Below are 26921 nucleotides of genomic sequence, written 5' to 3'. Positions count from 1 at the left end.
TTCCACGTTTTGTTGTTACAGCCTGATTTTAAAATGTATTGATTGAATTTAGATTTTTTTTTTGTCACTGTCCTACACACAATGTCCCATGATGTCAACGTGGAATTATGTTTGTTGAAATTTTTACAAAGTAATGAAAAGCTTAAGTATTCAACCCCTTTGTTATGGCAAGGCTAAATGAGTTCAGGAGTAAATTAGCTTAACATATAATACTGTACGTTGAATGGACTCTGTCTGCAATAATAGTGTTTAACATGATTTTTGAATGACTAACTCATCTCTGTACTCCACACATACAATTATATGTAAGGTCCCTCAGTCAAGCAGTGAATTTCAAACACAGATTCAACCACAAAGAACAGGGAGGTTTTTTCCAATGCCTAGCAAAGAAGGGCACCTATTGGTAAAAATCAGACACTGAATATCCCTTTGAGCATGGTGAAGTTATGAATTGCCCATTTGGATGGTGTATCAATACAGGCGTCCTTCCTAACTTAGTTGCTGGAGAGGAAGGAAACCGCTCAGGGATTTCTCCAAGGCCAATGGTAACTTTAAAAAGCAGTTTAGTGGCAGTGATAGAACTGAGGATGGATCAAGATTGTAGTTACTCCACAATACTAACATCATTGACAAAGTGAAAAGGACACCTGTACAGAATAAAATATTCCAAAAGCAATTAACTTTTTGTCATGAATACAAGTGTCATGTTTGGGGCAAATCCAAAACATTACTGAGTACCGCTCTCCATTTTCAAGCATAGTAGTGGCTGACTCATGTTATGGATAAAGTTAAGGACTAAAGTTTTTCAGGTTAAAAATGATACAGAATTAAGCTAAGCACATGCAAAATCCTAGAGGAAAACCTGGTTCAGTGTGCTTTCCACCAGACACTTGGAGATTAATTCACCTTTCTACCAAGAAGACAGTGAATGCTCCTGAGTGGCTGAATTACTGTTTTGACTTAAATCTGCTTAAGTCCATGGCCAGAACTTGAAATGGTTGTCTAGTACAGATCAACCAATTTGAGAGCTTCATGAATTTTGTAAATAACAGGAAAATGTTGTACAATTCAGGTGTGCAAACCTCTTGGAGACTTACACAGAAAGACTCACAGCTGTAATCGCTAATAAAGTTGCTTCTACAAAGTATTGACTCTGTTTTGAATTATTTATGTAAATTATATATTTCTATATTTCATTTTAAATACATCTGTAAACATTTCTAAACATGTTTTCATGTTATTATGGGGTATTATATTAATCCATTTTGAATGCAGGCTGTAACAATGTGGAGTAAGTCAAGGAGTATGAATACTTGAATGCACTGTAGGTCCATGCAAAACATGTATACCATTACTTACCTAACAAACACTCAATGTAAAATAAATGCACTTCTAAATGTAATTTAACTAACATTTAATCATACTTGAATATTGACCCCAGCCCACAGGCCGGGCATTTTGTTTCCTTGGAGTCCTTATTTTGAGCACAAGGTGGCGCCAGTTTGTAATTCGTGGTCACAGCTTCAATGTTTTTGCAATATTACAATTCCAGGTTGCCATAGGACAAAAAAATAAAACAATAACACCATGCTGGTGTGCACTACGTTTGCATTAAATTCCAGGTGGAAAATTACCACACAAAGAAAACAATGCGCCTAAGTGCATTTAAATCTTATAGAAAAATGAATTGCTGTCGAATTTTGGGGAGTGCAGGTGGTGTCGGAATCGTGCAGAAGACCCTTGCAGAGGTCAGGGTGTTGGAGTGTGGGCAGGCGTGGCAATGGGATAGTACAGGCGCGCTCAACGATGAAAAACTGCGGGGATATACAGCAGGCGGCCGCGGTATAGGAAGACATAACGGAATAACCTAGGGCTATAAACATTATCGTTGCATTTTAATTATATATTATATATTGTTTGGTTTTTAAGTCCTACGGCAGCGGGTGTGACGCGCATCCACAAAAGAAAAGCCACAAAGAATGCATTGAGGTAAGAACAGACATAACCAGCTATCAAAGTTTTTTTTTTTACTTTGATGTAATTTCATTTTTTGTCATTTAAGCTATCAACATATTCGTGACCATCCATTAGGCGATACACCATTGAAATGTAGTCCATTGATCCTTTCCTAGTAGTGTGATGCATGCCAGAACACTGATCTGACAATGACCAGTATCAGATGTAGAAAATAAAATCGTTTCTAACCGGAAAGTAATAACATTTATAATTCCCTATAATAAACTAATTCTAGGAGGTAGCTGCTTCACCGTTTCCTAACAACTTTGCGGCCTATACATTTTTATTCGCCTGCTAATTAATCATCACCAGCAAGCTGTTTTGCGGCAGCAAACATGGAGGCAGTCTTACGGTTTATAGGCATTATTCATCAGAATTATATCATATGTATTTATTTCGATGGAGGAAATACGTTTCTCTTGGCTCTATACGATTTACATGGTTTTGTTTGTGTTTGCTGATATGCGCGGCACAGTGCTCTTATTTTCAAACGTTAAATCGCATAACATGAATTGGATTATATCATGAGAAGGACCGCCTTGCATGGATGCATTCTTTATTTTTATTTTTGGTGATTGGTTACTCGCTTTTTATTATGCAGATTGGGGTTTGTGTATGCAGGCTATAATGGATTCGTGATGAACAGAAGTGGCCCCCTCCGCCTCACACGTACCGTCTGGGTACCACCATAACAGGCTCCTGCTCTATAGCTTGGCATATTGCGTGTGCATAGCCCTTCGTTTAGATCTGCCTACCAGGCTAGGTCGAAACTCTACAGGTTGAGACAATGATGACCGTCACAAATCTGGGACCAGCGGTATTGCTAACTAGCATAGCTGGTCCCATTGTTGCACAGAGTCATGGGATATTAGAATACCGTTGTCTTAACCTTTGTCATCTTCAACCAAGCTGCCAGGCAGGGCTGAAAAACCAGTCACGCAGTGGGTGCTACCTTGGTGCTGATGTTGCAGCGCTGCTCGTCTGGTTGCTAGGCAGCCATGGGGCGGCGGCACCATGAGGGATGCAGGGATGCTGTCATGAAGGAACTGTACAAAATAGGAAGGCTAGGCCAATTTTTTTTTCAGGAGACATTTGAATCGTAATTCACCACCCCAAAAGCATTGTTTTGAATGGATGATAAATTGTGTTGAACAGAAGCTTTAGTCATCCTAGTCAAGTGGCTTCATGCATGTTTGTTCATCAAGTATATCTTATAATTAGCTATTGCTTGAATCAGCTATTATAATCACATCATCGAAAGGGTAACTTGGGAGAAAACGCCCCCTTTAAGGGAAATGTCTATTTTCTGACAGAAAAAACGATGTTTCTTAATATATACTGTTGATGTCAGAAGTTAACATACACTTAGGTTGGAGTCATTAAAACTCGTTTTTCAACCACTCCCAAAATTTCTTGTTATCAAACTATAGTTTTAGCAAGTTGGTTAGGAAATCTACTGCGCATGACAAAATCATTTTTCCAACATTTGTTTACAGACAGATTATTTGACTTATAATTCACAGTATCACAATTGCAGTGGGTCAGAAGTTTACATACACTAAGTTGACTGTGCCTTTAAACAGCTTGGAAAATTCCAGAAAATTATGTCATGGATTTAGAAGCTTCTGATAATTGACTAATTGACATCATTTGAGTCCATTGGAGCTGTACCTGGGAATGTATTGTTAAACTCAGTACCTCTTTGCTTGACATCATGGGAAAATCAAAAGAAATCAGCCAAGTCCTCAGCAATTTCCAAACGCCTGAAGGTACCATGTTCATCTGTACAAACAATAGTATGCAAGTATAAACACATTGGGACCACGCAGCCGTCATACCACTCAGGAAGGAGACACGTTCTGTCTCCTAGAGATGAACGTACTTTGGTGCGAAAAGTGCAAATCAATCCCAGAACAACAGCAAAGGACCTTGTGAAGATGCTAGAGGAAACCGGTACAAAAGTATCTATATCCACAGTAAAACAAGTCCTATATCGACATAACCTGAAAGGCCTCTCAACAAGGAAGAGCCACTGCTCCAAAACCGGCATAAAAAAAGCCAGACTACGGTTTGCAACTGCGCACAGGGACAAAGATCGTACTTTTTGGAAATGCCCTCTGGTCTGATGAAGCAAAAATAGAACTGTTTGGCCATAATGACCATCGTTATGTTTGGAGGAAAAAGGTTGCGGCTTGCAAGCCAAAGAACACCATCCCAACCGTGAAGCATGGGGGTGGCAGCATCATGTTGTGGGGGTGCTTTGCTGCAGGAGGGACTGGTGCACTTCACAAAATAGATGGCAACATGAGGCAGGAAAATTATGTGGACATATTGAAGCAACATCTCAAGACATCAGTCAGGAAGTTAAAGCTTGGTCACAAATGGGTCTTCCAAATGGACAATGACCCCAACCATACTTCCAAAGTTGTTGCAAAATGGCTTAAGGACATTGAAGTCAAGGTATTGGAGTGGCCATCACAAAGCCCTGACCTCAATCTTATAGAAAATGTGTGGGCAGAACTGAAAAGGCGTGTGGGAGCAAGGAGGCCTACACACCTGACTCAGTTACACCAGCCCTGTCAGGAGGAATGGGCCAAAATTTACTCAACTTATTGTGGTAAGCTTGTGGAAGGCTACCCGAAACGTTTGACCTAAGTTAAACAATTTAAAGGCAATACTACCAAATACCAATTGAGTGTATGTAAACTTCTGACCCACTGGGAATGTGATGAAATAAATAAAAGGTGAAATAAATCATTGTCTCTACTATTATTCTGACATTTCACATTCTTAAAATAAAGTGGTGATCCTACCTGACCTAAGACAGGGAATTTTTACTAGGATTAAATGTCAAGAATTGTGAAAAACAAGTGAGTTTAAATGTATTTGGCTAAGGTGTATGCAAACTTCAGACTTCAACTGTAGATACGTGTATACTGGCTATCATTAGGCAAACACATTTTGAAGGAAAATAAGTGGCAGAATTATATATTTTTTGTTATTCAATAAAAACAGAAACGTTTTAGCTACTAGATGGAATCTGTTCAATTGTACAGGTACATACAGAGAAACTACACGTAAGGTAAGATGTGGTATATATTTTATGTTCCAGATACTGATACTTATCATAAACATTATCTGTATGAAGTTAGTCAAAAAATCAATAGTGTATAGAGACCTAATGGTTGAAGAGGAAGTGAGAGGGATGCTGGAGGGGAGGAGAGGGGATACATTGCTGTCTGGCGAGAAAATGTCATGATGAAAATGCATTCTCAAGATCACAGTTAATCAGTGGAACTTTCAAGCTGCTTATCTATTTCTCATAGATGTTTCTATTGTTGTGAAGATTACAATTTCGTATTTCATTCCAGTCAACTTCCTTCATACGATGTGTTGTTCTCACCTAGATAATGCGTGACAGTCAAAGGATCAGAAGTCTGCCCACCCATAATTTATTATGTTCAGTTTATTGACGTCATTGTCGATAACTATAAATGAAAACCATAGCATCCTTTCAGAATAGGCCTGTTCTAATCCTGGGGCATGTTTTGTGTGTCTAGATGGTGGTGGTTGGACAGATTCTATCCAATGAAAGGTTATTGAATGCAGCTTATACAGCAGAACATGAAACCATTTACCCCTGGTCACGATCATGTTACATAATGTATTATCAGTCCAATCACAAATTAATGTGTCTCTTTGTCCTTCCTGTGCCTCTGTTCCTTTAACAACACACCCATGCTATTAAATGATCTGAATAAATCATGAGGACCAGAGCACAGAAGATGAGACTGCTGATATTATACAAGGAAGGGTTCATTTAAAATGTTAACTGCCCTCCCATTACTGCCCAAGAGGGACTTTGATTTAAAAAATCTGATAATGCAATTTGGACTATTCATTTATTAAAGATTATCTCATTATGTCCATAAATATGCAGGAAGATATTAAGACTGAGTTTTTTGCTATTTTTAGAACTCGAAATGAGAGGGTGTTTAGATCTAAATTTCCAATGACGAAGATAATATTCACCAATATAGCTTATTTTAAATTAGTTTGTTGTGACAACTGAGTTAAAAGCGGGTTAACATGGGTAAACAAGACAGAATCAATGCTGACTTTTTCCACATAATTAGTTTATGCCCATTAACTGCAATTTTCCTCATTAACCTAATGAAAGCCTGGCCAGAGAAATCAATTTGGGATTACTTGTGTTTATTTTTTATTTAACCTTATTTAAATAGGCAAGTTAGTTAAGAACAAATTCTTATTTACAATGACAGCCTACCCCTAACCCTAACGACGCTGGACAATTGTGCACCACCCTATGGGACTCCCAATCACGGCCGGCTGTGATACAGCCAGGATTCGAACCAGGGTCTGTGCCTTAAACCACTGCGCCATGTGGGAGCCCTCATTATACTCCTATTCACCCCCTAGTTCCTCTAATTGCATCTCCTGCTCTCAGTTAGGAGAAAGACTCGTCTGCCATGTCAGGAACATTTGTGCATTTATAAGGGTCGATAAATGCATGTAATGCATATGGACATTTAATGTGGTTTCCACATGTCCAGCTCCTAAATGGGACTGGCAGAGAGGCTCATCATAAACAGCAGCAATGGGAGGTGAGTGAACTGAGGGCATAGGGTTCGCCTGTCAGAGCTCCCCTCTCTTTCCTCTGGGTTTTCCTGGAGCTGAGGTGAAGAGGCTTGCCCAGCTCTAGTAGCAGTATCGAATTAGTGGATACTCTCACTGCTCTCAGGGTAGGTCTACCGGTTTTGACTAGCAGAAGAGACTTTCGTAGCAGGAGAACTTAAGCAGCAGGCTAGGAAAATGTACGTGGCAGGTTAGGAGGATTAGCGTGGCAGGTTAGGAGAATTAGGTTAGGGTTAGCTAAAATGTTAAAATTGTTCCTGACGCAACTTGAACATATCTAGCTACAACCAGGCCTGCCCTGAGAACGGTCTTGGTTTTCACTAATCCAATGTTGTGCTCTAATAGAGGGGAAGGAGAAGGAGGTAGAAATGGGTATAGACTACTAAAGCCCGACCTATGTGACGTCCTAGTCATTATAGCCCTCCCTGGAGAGAGAGAGTGAGCTGCTTTCTGTCTGCTACTCTCCTCTCAGCAGCTGTGCCCACTTGCAGTGACTCTCACACAAAGAACCAGAAGGTTTTGACACACTCACAGGTTGTGTGCCAAATGGCACCCTTTTCCCTATATAGTATAGCCTTATGGGCCCTGGTCAAGTGTAGTGCACTATATAGGAAATATGGTGCCATTTGGTTTGCAGACACTCCAAACCACATCCCAGCATGAACTGGGACCTACCAGGGCAGAGGCAGCATAATGGAGACTGTTTATATCAAGACAGAAATAGGAATGGATGTAAAGCTTAGGTAAGTAAATAAGTAGCCTACATTAAAACAGGTGACAAATCCACCTGAATGTGGTGATACAGTTCACATAATTGTGCTTTTGCTGTGATATTGTGAATGTAAGAACCAGAAAATAGTAGCTTGGTGTTGTTGGTGTCTGTTTACCAAGGCACATTCAATACAATTTCAATCAATCACATTTATTTTATAAAGCCATTTTTACATCAGCAGTTGTCACAAAGTGCTTATACAGATACCTGTCCTAAAACCCCAAAGAGCAAGCAATGCAGATGTAGATGCACAGCAGCTTGGAATAACTCCCTAGAAAGGCAGGACCCTAGGAAGGGACCTGATTCCAGTTTGTACCACCACAGAATAAAATAATTTCAGTGAAAGGTGGGCAGCAGTTTATCCATATTATTATCTGTCCTCCACTGTGGTTCATAGAAGTATAGGCCTGGTAGGTAGGAGTGACTTGGTTGTAAGTGTTTGGGAGTAGAGTGAATGCATTAGCGGAGGAGTTAAGAGTGCATTTAGATACTTGAATGTTTACAGATTATGGTTAAAAACTGTTTACGACCTTAGGAAACCATACCAACACAAAGTGCATTCTGAAATTCACCATTTAATATTTAAAGGGATAGTTCAAACAAAATATAAATTTTTGTAATTTGTAAACGAACATAGCCTACATTAGTTTGGTTAACTATACATGTACCATCACTGATGTCCCTGTAGTTGGTGTAGGCTAATTGTATATTTCATCACTATTGTCGTGTCTTTGGCTATGTCGGATTAATTTTATATGACATGCTATTCTATAAAATAATTTCTCCGTAATTAATATCACCTGATTGAGCTAATCATGTAAATGTAATTAACTAGAGAGTCGGGCACCACGAAAGAATGTTTATAGAGCTGTTATCTTCTGAATAAACTCTTAAAGACCTAGTAATATTTTACATCAATAGCAGTCAATATCAATCGTCACCTTAATTCAGTCTCATCTGAAAGTTGTAAATTCTTGGTTATCTGCACGAACCCTGGCTAACAATTTGAATCAGCAATACAAAATTGGGTTTAATTATGTATTTACTAAATACCTAACTAATCACACAGAATTACACATACACATATTTAAATCATAACTTGATTACAAATTACGTCATAAAGGAAAACGTCCCTAGCGGGCGGAACAGATGTGACAGCTTGTTACACAAAGGAAAAGGGCTGGGTTTGTGTGAAAGAGCGGGAAGACTGAGGGACACAGGGAGAAGCTGTGCTATCGTAAATACAGTATCTTATGCATTCTAAATAACCGCCCATTTGGAAAAGGAAAATGCAATAAATATTCACTCTGAGCTGCGCTTCAAAAGGTTGGTGGTAGATGGAAGACCGTGTTGCCAAACTGAGTCCTCTGTCCTTTGAAGAATGTCTCTGGTGGTCAATTGGATAAGTTGTAGTAACGTCGTTGTGTGATAGACGGGATACTCTGTCTGTTCCTTCCTAACCCTCGTTTGCAGCAGCTGTTGCTAACTTAACGGCTAGGAGGTATCACTTCTGTAGCGAATAAGAGTTCAAAGTTCATACCATTCGCAATCAAAGCTCACGCTGATGTTGGCTTCGTTCTGTAGTTATTATCTGAACCATTCTGACATAGGACCGTCGTCCTCACATTTGTCATCAAGGCTTTATATAGGAAGGGAGAAATGGGGTGTGTTTCATAGTTTACAAGCTATGTCTCTTCACGTGGGCGGGCCACTGAGTGAGCAGCCCTATCTTATGAAAACCCACATCTCACATTTTAGAAGCTAAAATCACATTTCATCCCATCACAAATAATTTCATATTTAAACATTTAAATTGAACAACAATTCCATGTGAATCCGATAACTCTGATGTGTAGACTTTCCACTGTAGAGTTTATGTCATCTTATCATTGATGAGAATGTCTCAGATGACAACCGAACTGACATCATATTCATTAAGTACCACCGCATATGTTCAATTGTTCGGATTACCAGAATATAGTTCATTTCCCCCCACCTACTGATGTTCCCAGAATCTCTATGTTAACCAAGGGTGCAAATGTAAATGTAACCTCAGTAGGGTAGAGAGAGGAAAAAGGGGGGAAAAGGTATTTATGACTGTCATAAACCTACCCCCCAGGCCAACGTCATGACACTATGTTGGCCTGTTCTTCAGATATTTACACTACCAGGGCGTGATATTGTTATGGGATGTTGTGAGCTATATGTGGCTAATCTGAGCAGTTCAGTTTTGCATTTGTGTCAGCACAGGAGAGAGGGTGTGGCGTGTTAATGGTCTAATCTGCTTTCAGCAGAAATGTGTGTGTGTGTGTGTGTGTGTGTGTGTGTGTGTGTGTGTGTGTGTGTGTGTGTGTGTGTGTGTGTGTGTGTGTGTGTGTGTGTGTGTGTGTGTGTGTGTGTGTGTGCGTGAGTGCCTGTAAGTGTGTGTGTTTACTGGGTGAAGGTTGGTTGGCTGTTTTTGAAAACCTCCGGTAATTCTTTACTGGTTCTCCAATTACTGGTCATCTATGATTGAGTTGACTTCCTGCTGGCAGGCGTTGTAATGCTGCTGTCTGAGCTCTTACTGCTAATGCTGCATTTCTCCACTCCCCACTGGTTTTGCTAGCCTACGGCACACACAGGCTTTACTCTGTGGAATAGCTCATCCCTAGTGTGGGGTGGGAGGAAGGCTTCTGTGTTTGTGTCTATGTTGACGTTTAAAGCTGGAATCCTTAATGGTGAAACAGCCATCAGTTTGTGATATTAAAACAACACAATTACAACAAACAACGAACACAGTTTTTTCCCCTCTGACATCATGGCACGCACGATAGAAGAGCACAATATGTCCAGCAATGTTTTTTTTCCCCATGCTGCCCGACGCTCCTCAGCTCGGCAACAAAATCAGTGACAACCGTGGTGGGGCGGCCAGTGAGGCTGTTTACCCTACTGCAGACTCCATCTTTAAGGCTAATGATTGGTAAATGCAGCAGGTTAGACAACAATAGACTAAAATGTATTACAGTATATGCATGCACTGTATTTATTATGCATTGCATTTTGCATTAAATTAAGTTCTTCACAAAATGCTAAATGTATCTCTTTGAAACGGCAATGCATTTTATTTTCCCTCTCCTCTCTCCCCAGCTCTTCCCACTCATCGTCCTGTGGCACCCCCCTGTGAGCAGTAGAAGATGAGCACCTCGCCCACCCCTAAGGGCACGCCTGTTCAGTGGAGCCCCATTGATGGGGCCCCTAGTGATAGGGTCCCCGAGGCCCTGGTGTCTCCACAACACTACACACCTGGCTCCTCTGAGCCCCAACACAAGAAACGGGTCTCCAGCCTCCTGCAAAGCCCGGTGAGTACACTCACTGTGTGTGTGTGTATGTTCTTGTGTGTGCATCCAGTCGGTTTGGGTCTATGTGTGAGTGTGCACACACATCTGTGTGTCTCTGTGTGTGCATATACACATACTGTATGCGTGTGGTAGACTTTTCAAGAGTCTTAAAAGAGACCCTCTTGATACACACAGGGACCTGTGTGTATCAGCAGTGTTGCAGTTCTTGACACAAACCGGTGCGCCTGGCACTTACTACCATAACCAGTTGAAGACACTTAAATCTTTTGTCTTGCCCATTCACCCTCTGAATGGCACACACGCACAATACATTTTCTCTGTTGTCTCAAGGCTTAACAATCCTTCTTTAACCTGTCTCCTCCCCTTCATCTACACTGATTGAAGTGGATTTAACAAGTGACATCAATAAGGGATCATAGCTTTCACCTGGATTCACCTGGTCAGTCTATGTTAGGGCTCTCCAACCCTGTTCCTGGAGAGCTACCATCCTGTAGCTTTTCACTCCAACCCTATCTAGCACACCAGTTTCTAATAATCTAGCAACTAGCTTGCACCGTTCTGAGTGTTTTAGCTCTCAGGCTAATTGTGGGTGTATTTTAACTACCATGTTAATAGCTTGTCCTGTGTGTGTACGTGCGTATGCATGCTGCGTTCTGCGTGTGTGCTGGGTGTATGTGTGTCCGTGTGTGTGTATATATATATATATATATATATATATATATATATATATATATACACACACAGTGGGGCATAAAAGTATTTAGTCAGCCACCAATTGTGCAAGTACTCCCACTTAAAAATATGAGAGAGGCCTGTAATTTTCATCATTGGTACACTTCAACTATGACAGACAAAATGAGAAAAAAAATCCAGAAAATCATATTGTGGGATTTTTAATGAATTTATTTGCAAATTATGGTGGAAAATGAGTGTTTGGTCAATAACAAAAGTTTATCTCAATACTTTGTTATACTTTGTTGGCAATGACAGAGACCAAACGTTTTCTGTAAGTCTTCACAAGATTTTCACACACTGTTGCTGGTATTTTGGCCCATTCCTCCATGCAGATCTCCTCTAAAGCAGTGATGTTTTGGGGCTGTTGCTGGGCAACACGGACTCCCTCCAAAGATTTTCTATGGGGTTGAGATCTGGAGACTGGCTAGGCCACTCCAGGACCTTGAAATGCTTCTTACGAAGCCACTCCTTCGTGGCCCGGGCGGTGTGTTTGGGATCATTGTCCTGCTGAAAGACCCAGCCACGTTTCATCTTCAATGCCCTTGCTGATGGAAGGAGGTTTTCACTCAAAATCTCACGATACATGGCCCCATTCATTCTTTCCTTTACACGGATCAGTCGTCCTGGTCCCTTTGCAGAAAAACAGCCCCAAAGCATGATGTTTCCACCCCCATGTTTCACAGTAGGTATGGTGTTCTTTGGATGCAACTCAGCACTCTTTGTCCTCCAAACACGACGAGTTGAGTTTTCACCAAAAAGTTATATTTTGGTTTCATCTGACCATATGACATTCTCCCAATCTTCTTCTGGATCATCCAAATGCTCTCTAGCAAACTTCAGACGGGCCTGGACATGTACTGGCTTAAGCAGGGGGACATGTCTGGCACTGCAGGATTTGAGTCCCTGGCGGCGTAGTGTGTTACTGATGGTAGGCTTTATTACTTTGGTCCCAGCTCTCTGCAAGTCATTCACTAGGTCCCCCCGTGTGGTTCTGGGATTTTTGCTCACCGTTCTTGTGATCATTTTGACCCCACAGGGTGAGATCTTGCGTGGAGCCCCAGATCGAGGGAGATTATCAGTGGTCTTGTATGTCTTCAATTTCCTAATAATTGCTCCCACCGTTGATTTCTTCAAACCAAGCTGCTTACCTATTGCAGATTCAGTCTTCCCAGCCTGGTGCAGGTCTACAATTTTGTTTCTGGTGTCCTTTGACAGCTCTTTGGTCTTGGCCATAGTGGAGTTTGGAGTGTGACTGTTTGAGGTTGTGGACAGGTGTCTTTTATACTGATAACAAGTTCAAACAGGTGCCATTAATACAGGTACCGAGTGGAGGACAGAGGAGCCTCTTAAAGAAGAAGTTACAGGTCTGTGAGAGCCAGAAATCTTGCTTGTTTGTAGGTGACCAAATACTTATTTTCCACCACAATTTGCAAATAAATTAATAAAAAATCCTACAATGTAATTTTCTGGATTTGCTTTTCTCATTTTGTCTGGCATAGTTGAAGTGTACCTATGATGAAAATTACAGGCCTCTCTCATCTTTTTAAGTGGGAGAACTGGTTGGTGGCTGACTAAATACTTTTTTGCCCCACTGTATATATATATATATATAGTCTTTCCGGGAGGAGCTGGATGTTCTGATCCAGGAACAGATGAAGAAGGGAGGCAGCAGCTCCAACCTCTGGGCTCTGAGGCAGATAGCTGACTACATGGCCTCTCAAGGCTCCCCTGCCGCCTTATCCACCTCCCCCTCCAGTACAGGTAATGTGTAGGTACACACACACACACACACATGCATGCGGACGCACATACACACAAACACACACACACACTCAGAAATAAACACACACGCATAAACAAACATATTCATGGATGTAAATCACCTGACCAAAAGATTAACAAACAAACACACAATATAATTTTCTCTGTTCTGCTATTGACTCCTCTCTACTTTCAATCTTTCCCTGTGTAGGCATGATGATGGTGACGCCCATCAATGACCTGCATGGCTCGGAGCCCGGAAGCATGGTGAAGGGAGAGAGGCTGATGCGTTGTAAACTGGCCAGTGTCCACCGCCTTCTGGACCTCTACGGCTGGGCCCAGCTCAGCCACACCTGCCTCACCGTGAGTTGATCTGCCTGGCTGACACACTCTTTTGGTCTTTCTTTCATTATTTTGCTTTGTTCTTTTAGAACCCTATTTTGACAATGCAAAAAAGCACTACTATCAAAAGAGATGGTTTTAGTAACATAATTACCATTACAATGTCCATGAGGGTAAAATTGTATGCAGGTATTGAAAATTTGAAGCAGATACTTGACTATGCACTTATGAAACTCATTCTGAAAGGACAACATCACAGCTTTTTTGTTACTACTTAACTTTCTCTCTCTCTTTGTGCTTTCTATTTTTACATTTGGCCTCATTCTCTCTGTGTTTGTTTTTCTACCCATCCCGTCCCTATCTCTATCCCTCTCTCTGTTTGTAAAGTTTGATATCTGACAGAGTTGTGTGTGTGTTGTCTCCTGTCAGCTGCGTGTCAGTAAGGAACAGGAGCACTTCCTGGTTCTGCCCAATGGCTTGGCCTACGGTGAGGTCACTGCCTCTAGCTTGGTGAGTTCACTACTAATGTTGAAGATTTTTTATAACTAACCCAAGACAGACCAGAGTCTGTCGTTTCCAATGGGAGCAAATTAATCATAGTGGGCAGAACACGCAAGGAGGTGGGCGGAGCTTTCAAGCATTTATTTGCATATTTCCATTAGGGAACACCTATTCTGTGAAGTGTGTTTGTGCAATAACTCAATTTGCCCTTGCACTCCTTGTAAACAATGCCATTTTTTGAAGCTTTGGCAAAGGGTAAAGTCTACAAAACACAGTCCACTCTGTTACAGATAGTTTTGGAAACAGGAAATTGTATGGAGATCAAATGTTTCTTCAATGAGAAAATTAGCAGAATGTCTGCCAAAATCCGTCTCGCTCCATCTTCTCCCATTGCCGGCCACTGGGCTTCCTCTCATAACCCTATTTGGTGGTGAGTGGAAAAACCAACCGGATGCTTCACATTTATACCACTGGTGAAATATCTGTCTCATTGTTCTAACTGTGCTAACGATGCTCCACAGTCACAAAGGAAACTAATGATGTCCACTTCATCGGAAAATAAATATTCTGTGATAAGTGTGCTGCTTGTTAACCCTGAACCATATTTGATATTGTATGATACAACATAAGCTGATTTGTTTCTTGTTGACATAGATAAGTACTAATTATTCAGTCAACTTATTAAATAATGCTTTTGCTCACCTCAGTCACAGAATGTCTTCATCAAGCAACCTTTTTTGGTTTGCTTTGCATTATAATAAAAATGGTAATATGCACTGTAATAGGCATTACATAAATATATACAGGTGCCAGTTTTGTCAGGAACAACTAAGTATCCAAACTAGTGTAAAAACCAAATAGAACTGATCTCAGTGCTGCTGCTGGTGGTGTTGATGCGTTGTTGTCTCCTCCCAGGTGAAGGTGAACATCCTGGGGGAGGTGGTGGAGAGGGGCAGCACCCCCCTGGGGGTAGACCTGGGTTCCTTCAGCCTTCACTCAGCCATTTACTCCACCCGGCCAGACGTACGCTGTCTGCTGCACCTCCACACCCCCGCCACTACCGCTGTGAGTCACACACACACACACACACACACACACACACACACACACACACACACACACACACACACACACACACACACACACACACACAAACACACGGGGCTGGGGCACTGCCAGAGGGACAGGGCACACAGACAGAGTGACAAACATGGCACACTCACAACAATCATTGTTGCACATTTGTAATTAGTTTAGAATGTTTTTTTCTAATGGAGTGGAGTCCTAGGACTCACACAGTAGTAGTACTCCTGCACTTGAGATTTGGAGGTGTGGCTCAGTTGGTAGAGCATGGAGCTTGCAACACAAGGGTTGTGGGTTCGATTTCCACGGGGGACAAGTACGAATATGGAACCACTCACTACTGTAAGTCGCTCTGGATAAACGACTAAAACGTACAATAATAATAGGTATAATATAACAATTTATTAGATAACAATATAAGATTAGGCGCCGATGACAAAACTTGTCATGAAAAACACAGCTAAATCCTACAGAATGTGACTTACAGTTAGTTGTCTGTATGTGCAGGTGTCAGCCATGAAGTGTGGCCTCCTGCCGCTGTCCCATGAGGCTTTGCTGGTGGGTGAGGTAGCGTACTACGACTACAACACGCTGATGGAGGACAAGGAGGACAGAGTGGGGCTCCAGAAGAGCCTGGGGCCCACCTGTAAGGTGAGGACATTACAGCAGAACAAGGGGTTAATGTGACATGCTTGTGATTTAGTTATGATACTGCTCATTTGCTTCTTGAGACAAATATCTCCAATAATAGGGAAAACACAAGCTCAATTTTATATATTCTTTGTGAAACCATAAGAATTGTGATGACAGGGTCGAAGAAAAATAACAGTGTGCAGTTGTGGCCAAACGTTTTGAGAATGACACAAATATTAATTTCCACAAAGTTTGCTGCTTCAGTGTCTTTAGATATTTTTGTCAGATGTTACTATGGAATACTGAATTATAATTACAAGCATTTCATAAGACACTTAGTGTCAAAGGCTTTTATTGACAATTACATGAAGTTGATGCAAAGAGTCAATATTTGCAGTGTTGACCCTTCTTTTTCAAGACCTCTGCTATCTGCCCTGGCATGCTGTCAATTAACTTCTGGGCCACATCCTGACTGATGGCAGCCCATTCTTGCATAATCAATGCTTGGAGTTTGTCAGAATTTGTGGGTTTTTGTTTGTCCACCCGCCTCTTGAGGATTGACCACAACTTCTCAATGGGATTAAGGTCTGGGGAGTTTCCTGGCCATGGACCCAAAATATTGATGTTTTGTTCCCCAGGCCACTTACTTATGGCAAGGCTGTGTTCTTAGGCAAAATTGTGAGTGAGCCCACTCCCTTGGCTGAGAAGCAACCCCACACATGAATGGTCTCAGGATGCTTTACTGTTGGCATGACACAGGACTGATGGTAGCGCTCACCTTGTCTTCTCCGGACAAGCTTTTTTCCGGATGCCCCAAACAATCGGAAAGGGGATTCATCAGAGAAAATGACTTTACCCCAGTCTTCAGCAGTCCAATGCCTGTACCTTTTGCAGAATATCAGTCTGTCCCTGATGTTTTTCCTAGAAGTCTTAGCTGCCTTTCTTGACACCAGGCCATCCTCCAAAAGTCTTTGCCTCACTGTGCGTGCAGATGCACTCACACTTGCCTGCTGCCATTCCTGAGCAAGCTCTGTACTGGTGGTGCCCCGATCCCGCAGCTGAATCAACATTAGGAGACGGTCCTGGTGCTTGCTGGACTTTCTTGGGCGCCCTGAAGCCTTCTTCACGACAATTGAACCGCTCTCCTTGAAGTTCTTGCTGATCCGATAAATGGTTGATTTAGGTGCAATCTTACTGGCAGCAATATCCTTGCCTGTAAAACCCTTTTTGTGCAAAGCAATGATGACGGCACGTGTTTCCTTGCAGATAACCATGGTTGACAATTAATTGCAATTCATCTGATTACTCTTCATAACATTCTGGAGTATATGCAAATGCCATCATACAAACTGAGGCAGCAGACTTTGTGAAAATTAATATTTGTGTCATTCTCAAAACTTTTGGCCTTGACAGTATGTACTCTGAGGTTACTAGAGGGTTGCACTATAAGTGTTTTTTCACTTGCTGAAGTCTATCTTTATTCTTAGGTGCTGGTGCTTCGAAACCATGGTATCGTGGCCCTGGGGGAGTCAGTGGAAGAGGCTTTCTACACCATCTACCACATCCAGGCTGCCTGTCAGATCCAGGTACAGAGACTCACATACTGACATCCATCCAGCCTGCTCCATCCTGCCAAAGGCTTGGGGCACAACTCTGACTGCCCCATTGAGTGAGAGAACTCCCAGACTCATAGCTCAGTGACTGTGTGTGCACAAGAGAGAGAAACAAAGAGAGCTAAAGAGCGAGAGAGAGAGAGAGAGAGAGAGAGAGAGAGAGAGAGAGAGAGAGAGAGAGAGAGAGAGAGAGAGAGAGAGAGAGAGAGAGAGAGAGAGAGAGAGGGAGAGAGAGAGAGAGAGAGAGAGAGAGAGAGAGAGAGAGAGAAAGAGAGAGAGAGAGAGAGAGGACTGCCAGAATTGTTAGCTCGTTGACTTTGTGTGTATGTATAAGAGACAGAGTTATAGCATTCGCATGAACAGCTTTGGCAGTTTCACGCCTGAATGCTTGTCCTTGCCTTAGTACCCTTGTACTTTGACTGTCGTATGTGCAGTACTGTAACTGTACCGCGTGTCAAACCCAAGGCATAACACACCGCTGCAATCTTGTGATGTGCTGACAGGCGTCAGCATTGTGCAGCGCTGGAGGGGAGCAGAACCTGATCATGCTGGACCGCTCCATCCACAAACCCATCGCTGCAGGCACCGTGGGCTGGGCCGGGTCTACTTTCGGCCCCCTGACCAAGAGTCGACTCGGGGAGCACGAGTTTGAGGCTCTCATGAGGACCCTGGACAACCTGGTGAGATCACAATGCAGAACCAAATGTACAATGTTGCAAGCATTCTCAATGTAGTGGAATAATTTACAATGCTGCAAAAATTCTCAAAGTTGTGTAATGGGGACAGTCATTATGAATAGGGCAGGTATAATGTTCTTTAGGACGTGCACTAAAATAGATATTCTCACCCCCTACCTTAATGAATTAACATCCACCATAAACAGTACTTAGAAAATGCAGAAAATAACAGTGGTCCAGACACAGGTCTAACCTACTTTAAACTTCAGGATGTGGACATTGACAATACATCAGTATTGGACATTGACAATACATCAGTCAGACACACAGTACTGGACATGACAGGGGACATTACACATAAATCTCCCGCTCCCCACCCTCCAGGGTTACCGTACCGGCTACGCCTACCGCTTCCCCGTGCTGCTGGAGCGCTCTCGGACACGGAGGGAGGTGGAGGTACCCGCCACGGTCCACTCCTTCCAGTTTGAGGAGGAGGGGGTGCACCCGTTACCCCGCCAGCACCCCTACGCCCAGCGGCAGCAGCAGGCAAAGACACGCTGGCTCAACACCCCCAACTCCTACCTGAGGGTAAACCAGGACCAAGCCAGCCCCGGACACCAGCACACCACAGTAAGTACCTGAGAGCTAGGCCAGCCCCGGACACCAGCACACCACAGTAAGTACCTGAGAGCTAGGCCAGCCCCGGACACCAGCACACCACAGTAAGTACCTGAGAGCTAGGCCAGCCCCGGACACCAGCACACCACAGTAAGTACCTGAGCACTAGGCCAGCCCCGGACATCAGCACATCACAATAAAGAGGGCCTTAGTAGAGTGGGGGACTAGCGGCCTGTCCAGTGGTGTACTTGCACATCAAGCTGCCTCTCAATACAGAAACAGGAGATAGGCTACTGCCCTATGGGCCGGTCTAGCTCGGACAAGGCTTTCTTTCTTACTTAGTTTCAGAGGGGGACTGGGGAGGAGCCTAGAAGGTAGTACATAGACTAATACCACTACCTCCTTTGTGCCCATTCTCAATCTCTGTTGTCAAATCAATGTTCATTCCAACAGTTATGCTAACTGGTAATGGATACTACACTGAACAAAAATATAAACACAACATGTATGAATAAAATGAAAGATCCCAGACATTTTCCATACACACAAAAAGCTTATTTTGTACACAAATTAGTTTACGTCCCTCTTAGTGAGCATTTTTTCTTTGCCAAGATAATCCATCCCCCTGACAGGTGTGGCATATCAAGAAGCTGATTAAACAGCATGATCATTACACAGGTGCAACTTGTGCTAGGGACAATAAAAGGCCACTTTAAAATGTTTTGTTTTGTCACACAACAAAATGCCACAGATGTCTCAAATTTTGAGGGAGCGTGCAATTGGCATGCTGACTGCAGGAAGGCCCACCAGAGCTTTTGCCAGAGAATTTAACATTTATTTCTCCATCATAAGTCGCCTCCAATGTTGTTTTAGAGAATTTGGCAGTTCATCCAACCACCCTCGCAACCGCAGACCACACGCCAGCCCAGGACCTCCGATTCCAGCTTCTTCACCTGCGGGATCGTCTCAGACCAACCACCTAGACAGCTGATGAAACTGTGGGTTTGCACAACCAAACCGTCTCAGGGAAGCGCATCTTCAAGTGCTCATCGTCCTCACTAGGGTCTTGAGTTCGGTGTCGAACCGATTTCAGTGTGCAAATCCTCACCTTCGATGGCCACTGGCAGGCTGGAGAAGTGTACTCTTCACAGATTAATCCCGGTTTCAACTGCACCAGCCAGATGGCAGACAGCATGTATGGTGTCGTGTGGGTGAAGGGTTTGCTGATGTCAATGTTGTGAACAGAGTACCCGATGGTGGTGGTGGGGTTAGGGTATGGGCAGGCCTAAGCTACGGACAATGAATTCAATTGCATTTTATCGATGGCAATTTGAATGCACAGAGATACCGTGACTAGATGCTGAGGCCCGTTGTCGTGCCATTCATCCACTGCCATCACCTCATTTATCAGCTTGATAATGCATGGGCCCATGTTGCAAGGATCTGTAAACAATTCCTGGAAGCTTAAAATGTCCCAGTTCTTCCATGGCCTGCATACTCTATGAGAAGACTAGCTCTCCCCCTTTCTCTCTCTCCCTCTCTCTCCTCCTCCCCTGTACCTCCCACTCTCTCTTTCTCTTGTCCTCTGCATTGCAGGGGACAGCCCTGTGCTGGTGTTGATTACTGCAGTGCTGAGTCTGCCCTCTGGTGGTGGAAAGGAAAGGCACGCTAGTGATGTTTCTGTCCATCTGTCTGAGAACACGTGTGATGATAATAACACTGTATTAAAATAGTGGTTTAAAAAGATGGCTATGATTTTATTTAAAAAATGAATGCAGAGTCAAACAGCCAAGGTTGTTTATATACAATAGAATATCAGGAGGATGTCCTTCAAGAAAGACACATTGCCCAGCCAAATGCCATTCTCTCTCTCTCATATAAGAGAAACTTTAAGAGAAATGTCAATTTGTTTTTGTAATTGAAAGCATAAATGTGTTGATGGAGGAAAAGCATTTGAAGCAATGTTTATAGTATGTTTATGGGATGTTTATAGTATGTTTATAGTATGTTTATGGTATGTTTATGGGATGTTTATGGTATGTTTATAGTATGTTTATGGGATGTTTATAGTATGTTTATGGGATGTTTATGGGATGTTTCTGGGATGTTTATAGTATGTTTATGGGATGTTTATAGTATGTTTATGGGATGTTTATGGGATGTTTATAGTATGTTTATGGGATGTTTATGGGATGTTTATAGTATGTTTATGGGATGTTTATGGGATGTTTATGGTATGTTTATGGTATGTTTATAGTATGTTTATGGGATGTTTATGGGATGTTTATGGTATGTTTATAGTATGTTTATGGGATGTTTATGGAATGTTTATGGTATGTTTATAGTATGTTTATGGGATGTTTATGGGATGTTTATGGTATGTTTATAGTATGTTTATGGGATGTTTATAGTATGTTTATGGGATGTTTATGGGATGTTTATAGTATGTTTATGGGATGTTTATAGTATGTTTATGGGATGTTTATGGGATGTTTATGGGATGTTTGTGGAATGTTTATGGTATGTTTATGGGATGTTTATGGGATGTTTATGGGATGTTTATGGAATGTTTATGGGATGTTTATGGTATGTTTATGGGATGTTTATGGGATGTTTATGGGATGTTTGTGGAATGTTTATGGGATGTTTATGGGATGTTTATGGGATGGGTAATGCTGCAGAACTCCCGACCTGTAACACTGTCATCTCCCCTTCCTTAGTGGCTGAAGACAGAGGAGATGCAACAAGGTAGTGGAGCCATCAAGATTGAGAACTCAAATCAGTTTGTTCCTCTTTTTACCAACCCTCAAGAGGTGCTGGAAACACGAAATAAGGTACTTCTGCCCTAATGCTCTCAGTAAGCCACGATGTCACAGTATGGATATACCACAGGGATCGCATGGTTTGGTTTGGGGTTTTCAGCCTTTTGGGTTGTTGTTGATGTTGTTGTTTGTTGATGTTGTGTTTATCTCCAGATCAGGCAGCAGAACCGGCAGGACATGAAAACAGCAGGACCCCAGTCCCAAGTACTAGCCGGTGTCATAACGGATGATAGTCCACCGGTAAGGATCAAGTACTAGGCCTACAGTGCTGTGGCTAATGGCTAGTGCAGGTGAATGTGTAAATGCTTGTTTTTTCCGTTTTGATTTGATGTACGGTATTTCTGTCTTTCACGTTAAACTGAGGCCCTATGTTGGGTTGGGGCCTTCAGGGTGGTGGACACTTGGGGGCAGGGCCCGGCGACCAAGCTACAGTATATTGTGTGCAAGTAAAGAGAGCTCTACATTATTATTATTATTATTATTGTTATGTTATGAATTCTATGGAGGCTGTGCTGTTGCTGTGTGTAGATGTACAGTATGTACGTATATGTGTAGATGTACAGTATGTACGTATATGTGTAGATGTACAGTATGTACGTATATGTGTATATGTCCAGTATGTACGTATATGTGTAGATGTACAGTATGTACGTATATGTGTAGATGTACAGTATGTACGTATATGTGTAGATGTACAGTATGTACGTATATGTGTAGATGTACAGTATGTACGTATATGTGTAGATGTACAGTATGTACGTATATGTGTAGATGTACAGTATGTACGTATATGTGTAGATGTACAGTTGAAGTCGTAAGTTTACATACACTTAGGTTGGAATCATTCAAACTCATTTTTCAACCACTCTGCAAATGTATTGTCAACAAACTAAAGTTTTGGGTACTCGGTTAGGACATCTACTTTGTGCATGACACAAGTAATTTTTCCAACAATTGTTTACAGACAGATCATTTCACTTTTAATCCACTGTATCACAATTCCAGTGGGTCAGATGTTTATATACACTAAGTTGACTGTGCCTTTAAACAGCTTGGAAAATTCCAGAAAATGATATCATCGCTTTAGAAGATTCTGATAGGCTAATTTACATAATTTGAGTCAATTGGATGTGTACCTGTGGATGTATTTCAAGGACTACCTTCAAACTCAGTGCCTCTTTGCTTGACATCATGAGAAAATCAAAAGAAATCAGCCAAGACCCCAGAAAAAAAACTGTAGAACTCCACAAGTCTGGTTCATCCTTGGGAGCAATTTCCAAACGCCTGAAGGTACCACGTTCATCTGTACAAACAATAGTACACAAGTATAAACACTATGGAACCACGTAGCCATCATACCGCTCAGGAAGGAGACGCTTTCTGTCTCCTACAGATGAATGTACTTTGGTGCGAAAAGTGAAAATCAATCCCAGAACAACAGCAAAGGACCTTGTGAAGATGCTGGAGGAAACAGGTATAAAAGTATCTATATCCACAGTAAAACGAGTCCTATATCGACATAACCTGAAAGGCCGCTCAGCAAGGAAGAAGCCACTGCTCCAAAACCGCCATAGAAAAGCCAGACTACAGTTTTCAACTGCACATGGGGACAAAGATCATACTTTTTGGAGAAATGTCCTGATGAAGCAAAAATAGAACTGTGTGGCCATAATGACCATTCTTATGTTTGGAGGAAAAAGGGGAGGCTTGCAAGCTGAAGAACACCATCCCAACCGTGAAGCATAGGGGTGGCAGCATCATGTTGTGGGGTTGCTTTGGGGTTGCTTCACAAAATAGATGACATCATGAGGCAGGAAAATGATGTGGATATATTGAAACAACATCTCAAGACATCAGTCAGGAAGTTAAAGCTTGGTCGCAAATGGGTCTTCCAAATTAACAATGACCCCAAGCATACTCCCAAAGTTGTTACAAAATGGCTTAAGGACAACAAAGTCAAGGTATTGGAGTGGCCATCACAAAGCCCTGACCTCAACCCTATAGAAAATGTGTGGGCAGAACTGAAAAAGCGTGTGGGAGCAAGGAGGCCTACAAACCTGACTCAGTTACACCAGCTCTGTCAGGAGGAATGGGCCAAAACTCACCCAACTTATTGTGGGAAGCTTGTAGAAGGCTACCCGAAACGAAACGTTTGCCCCAAGTTAAACAATTTAAAGGCAATGCTCCCAAATACTAATTGAGTGTATGTAAACTTCTGACCCACTGGGAATGTGATGAAATAATTAAAAGCTGAAATGAATAATTCTCTCTACTATTATTCTGACATTTCACATTCTTAAAATAAAGTGGTGATCCTAACTGACCCAAGACAATTTTTACGAGGATTAAATGTCAAGAATTGTGAAAAACGGAGTTTAAATGTATTTGGCTAAGGTGTATGTGAACTTCCGACTTCAACTGTATGTGTGTGGTTGTTTGCTTCCAAACCCATTCAAATGAAATATTATAACAAAATGTAATAAAAACTGAGACCCTGTGGTCTTGTCGCAAGAGATGTGGTGTTTAAATAAAATTCCTAACCCAGCTGCAGAAGCTGCTTTGGCCACCTAACCATCCCCACTAATCATCCCACTCCCCTGCTTCTCATTGTATCATTCATTAATTCATTCATTCAACCCCTCACCTTCCACCCTGCTACTCTTCCTCAGGTACAGAAAAAACTGCACGTTTCTGTAAAACTGTGTGCTCTCAGTCCACAAGGTAAACAAATAAATAAGATGGTCTGAGAAGACATGAACCATGAAGACAATTAAACCAATGAGCTCTCTTGGGAGCAAACACAAAGAAGACTTGGAATACTTAGCAACCTACATCTTTTCTGGGTAGTCATTATTTGGGTGTCAAAACTGAAATGAGATGGGGAAACCCCTTGGGTCGACAATGATTAACAAAACCACAAAAATTATAATATCCTTCCCTTTTCCTTTTCATCCTAGTCTCCAGACCCGGCAGAAATTGCAAAACTTGAGCCGGAGACCCCCAACCCATTTAACCAGCTGACAGACAAGGAGCTGGAGGAGTACCGCAAGGAGGTGCAGAGGAAAGCTGAAGGTCACACAGATGGTAAGTGCACTGCTACAGATAGAGATCTTAATTTGAACTATACTGTCACAGCATAATAGTTGCTAATCAGTGGTTAGGTTATTACCTGGCTAAAAGTAAGCTACATGAAATGTGCAATACTGTTAATGTAACTGTGTTAGTGTGGGTTTTCAGTGAATTTATGTAAATCACGAAGCTCACAAGCTCACGGTGCAGGAAAATTCTCAGCAACAAAAGAGTGATCAAATTAATCCTATATCTGTACCAAAAGCTATCCCTCACTTACACTTTGCATGTGGCTTACACTATCCCTCTCTCCAAATGTTGCCTTAATTACTTACACCTGCTCCTATCTCTCTTGCTCGCTATACTTACAGCACTGTAACCTCAGACTGTACAGTTAATGTGTCTTTCTTTCACCTATTACTAATTCATTCCTAACTCTGCCTCACAACTCTTCCACATTGCTAACTAGAATTAGCTCTATGTACTCCTCACCCCACACTGGCTGTCTCTCTATGTTCTCCTGTGTGTGTGTGTGTGTGTGTGTGTGTGTGTGTGTGTGTGTGTGTGTGTGTGTGTGTGTGTGTGTGTGTGTGTGTGTGTGTGTGTGTGTGTGTGTGTGTGTGTGTGTGTGTGTGTGTGTGTGTGTGTGTGTGTGTATGTCTGTCTTTCTGTGCATGAGTAGGGGATGAGGTGGAGAACGAGAAGGACTCTCCCCCAGCTACCTCCCCCACCAACAACCCTCACCCCTACAATCCTCCTCCCTCAGGTGAGACTCGGCCGGGAGTGCTGAACACACTCAGCTGTCTCTGCTTGCTTTGCATACAGGAGAGAAGGACTGCTCAAATTCCTACATGACAATATGCGGGACCCTGTACTGTTGCCTCCACTATGTGCCTCTTCAACTGCTCATTGACAATGCCTGTTGCGCTGACAGTCACTGAATGTGGCCAAGCATGTTGGACACAACTGCAATGACATGACATGGCTGCTGTGTACTGTTCCATGCAGATAACACAAACAAAGCCATTTAATCTGATTGCATTTCTTTCTTTGTTTTGTTTTTTTATGCCAATTATCCAACAAGATGAGACTAACACAGCCTCCATGGCAGTGCAGAACGGGAAAGGAGAGGAGGAGAAGCAGACCACGGAGGAGCTGGAGAAAGGGATGAAGGCTTTGTCTACCAATGACACTTCTACACCCCCAGCTGTGCCACCCGCTAAACTGCCCAGCAACACCCCTGAGGGATCCCCCTCCAAGTCCCCCTCGAAGAAGAAAAAGAAGTTCAAGGCCCCCTCATTTCTAAAGAAGAGCAAGAAGAAAGAGCAGAAAGAGAAAGCTGAAACTTGAGGGGACATGTAAAATGCTTCTGACACAAACCACTCCATTTCTAGCCACATACACAGAGGCAAACACACTCACTCAAATTTCCTAAATGTATGGTTCAGTCCCTCTCATCACGTCTTTGTGCCCACACGCTTCTATCTATACTATCAAACAATTTGTTAAAACATTACTTGTTTTTGCGCATAGGATTTAGAAGTAATTCTAATTCTATGTTTTTTTGCAATATTGTTTCTCTCCAACTAACTAATGATCATGAAACAATCCACAACAATGCAAAAGGAAATAGAATCAACAGCACTCCAACTGAATTATGCACCCCTTATGACACGTATGCATATAAACCAATGTTGCATTGAAGCATCCTCATAGTGGTCTTGTCATATTTATTTGTTTTTAATAGTCAGATGAAGGTCACAGGTATGTACATTAATGCGAGCACAGGTGCAGTATATGTAGAATTATGCAGGTATAAAAATGTGCTCTTTTTGGCAGAAGTCTTGTTCCATTTAAACAAACTATTCAAGTCATAGACAGCAGGGGAAAAAATGAAATAAATACTTAAACAATTTAATTCCCAACATTAAACTGAAAGCTATAAATACCACTAATACCAAGCAAGGATATGATATACTCATCATGGAATAAACTTGTTGCTTGATGTTTCAAACTGAAGCCCAACTAAAAGGCACTAAACATTCCACTTATCCCCAAAATTGTATTTGAAATATGTGTACAAAATACGTCTTTACAGGTGTAATTATTTTTATGATCAGTAGCTGTTATCTAAATGCTGATGTGTGATATCTTTTTTTAATGTATTATTTCATATTAGAATGTAAAGTGAAAAGTTCCAAGGTTAAAATGTACCAGTCATTAAATATTAAGTTGATTTCAATCCAGTTTGGTTTGATCTGTTATTTGTTAGTTAACCTTTACTT

General features: G+C 42.0%; 1 protein-coding gene across 2 annotated transcripts; it reads left to right on the top strand.

The window, feature by feature from the left end:
• Positions 1 to 1585: 1585 nt before the first annotated feature.
• Positions 1586 to 26878, top strand: LOC112262691 (beta-adducin-like). 2 transcript variants are annotated; one of them, XM_042331429.1, is made up of 15 exons: positions 1590 to 1989; positions 10571 to 10782; positions 13131 to 13278; positions 13490 to 13641; positions 14050 to 14130; positions 15037 to 15186; positions 15712 to 15855; positions 17325 to 17423; positions 17954 to 18130; positions 18512 to 18757; positions 21466 to 21579; positions 21721 to 21807; positions 24525 to 24651; positions 25319 to 25402; positions 25721 to 26878. In XM_042331429.1, exons 2-15 carry the CDS (start codon positions 10618 to 10620, stop codon positions 25984 to 25986), a joined length of 2040 nt encoding a protein of 679 aa, XP_042187363.1. In that variant the 5' UTR covers positions 1590 to 1989; positions 10571 to 10617; the 3' UTR covers positions 25987 to 26878. The 2 variants fall into 2 exon arrangements, with proteins under 2 accessions (XP_042187364.1, XP_042187363.1); XM_042331430.1 differs by lacking the exon at positions 25319 to 25402 and having other exon boundaries at positions 1586 to 1989.
• Positions 26879 to 26921: the final 43 nt, after the last annotated feature.

Source organism: Oncorhynchus tshawytscha, linkage group LG12, assembly GCF_018296145.1.
Source record: "Oncorhynchus tshawytscha isolate Ot180627B linkage group LG12, Otsh_v2.0, whole genome shotgun sequence".
Classification (NCBI taxonomy): Eukaryota; Metazoa; Chordata; class Actinopteri; order Salmoniformes; family Salmonidae; genus Oncorhynchus; species Oncorhynchus tshawytscha.
The sequence above is the reverse complement of the archived record's forward strand: the minus strand, read 5'-3'. Positions and strand labels throughout refer to the sequence as shown.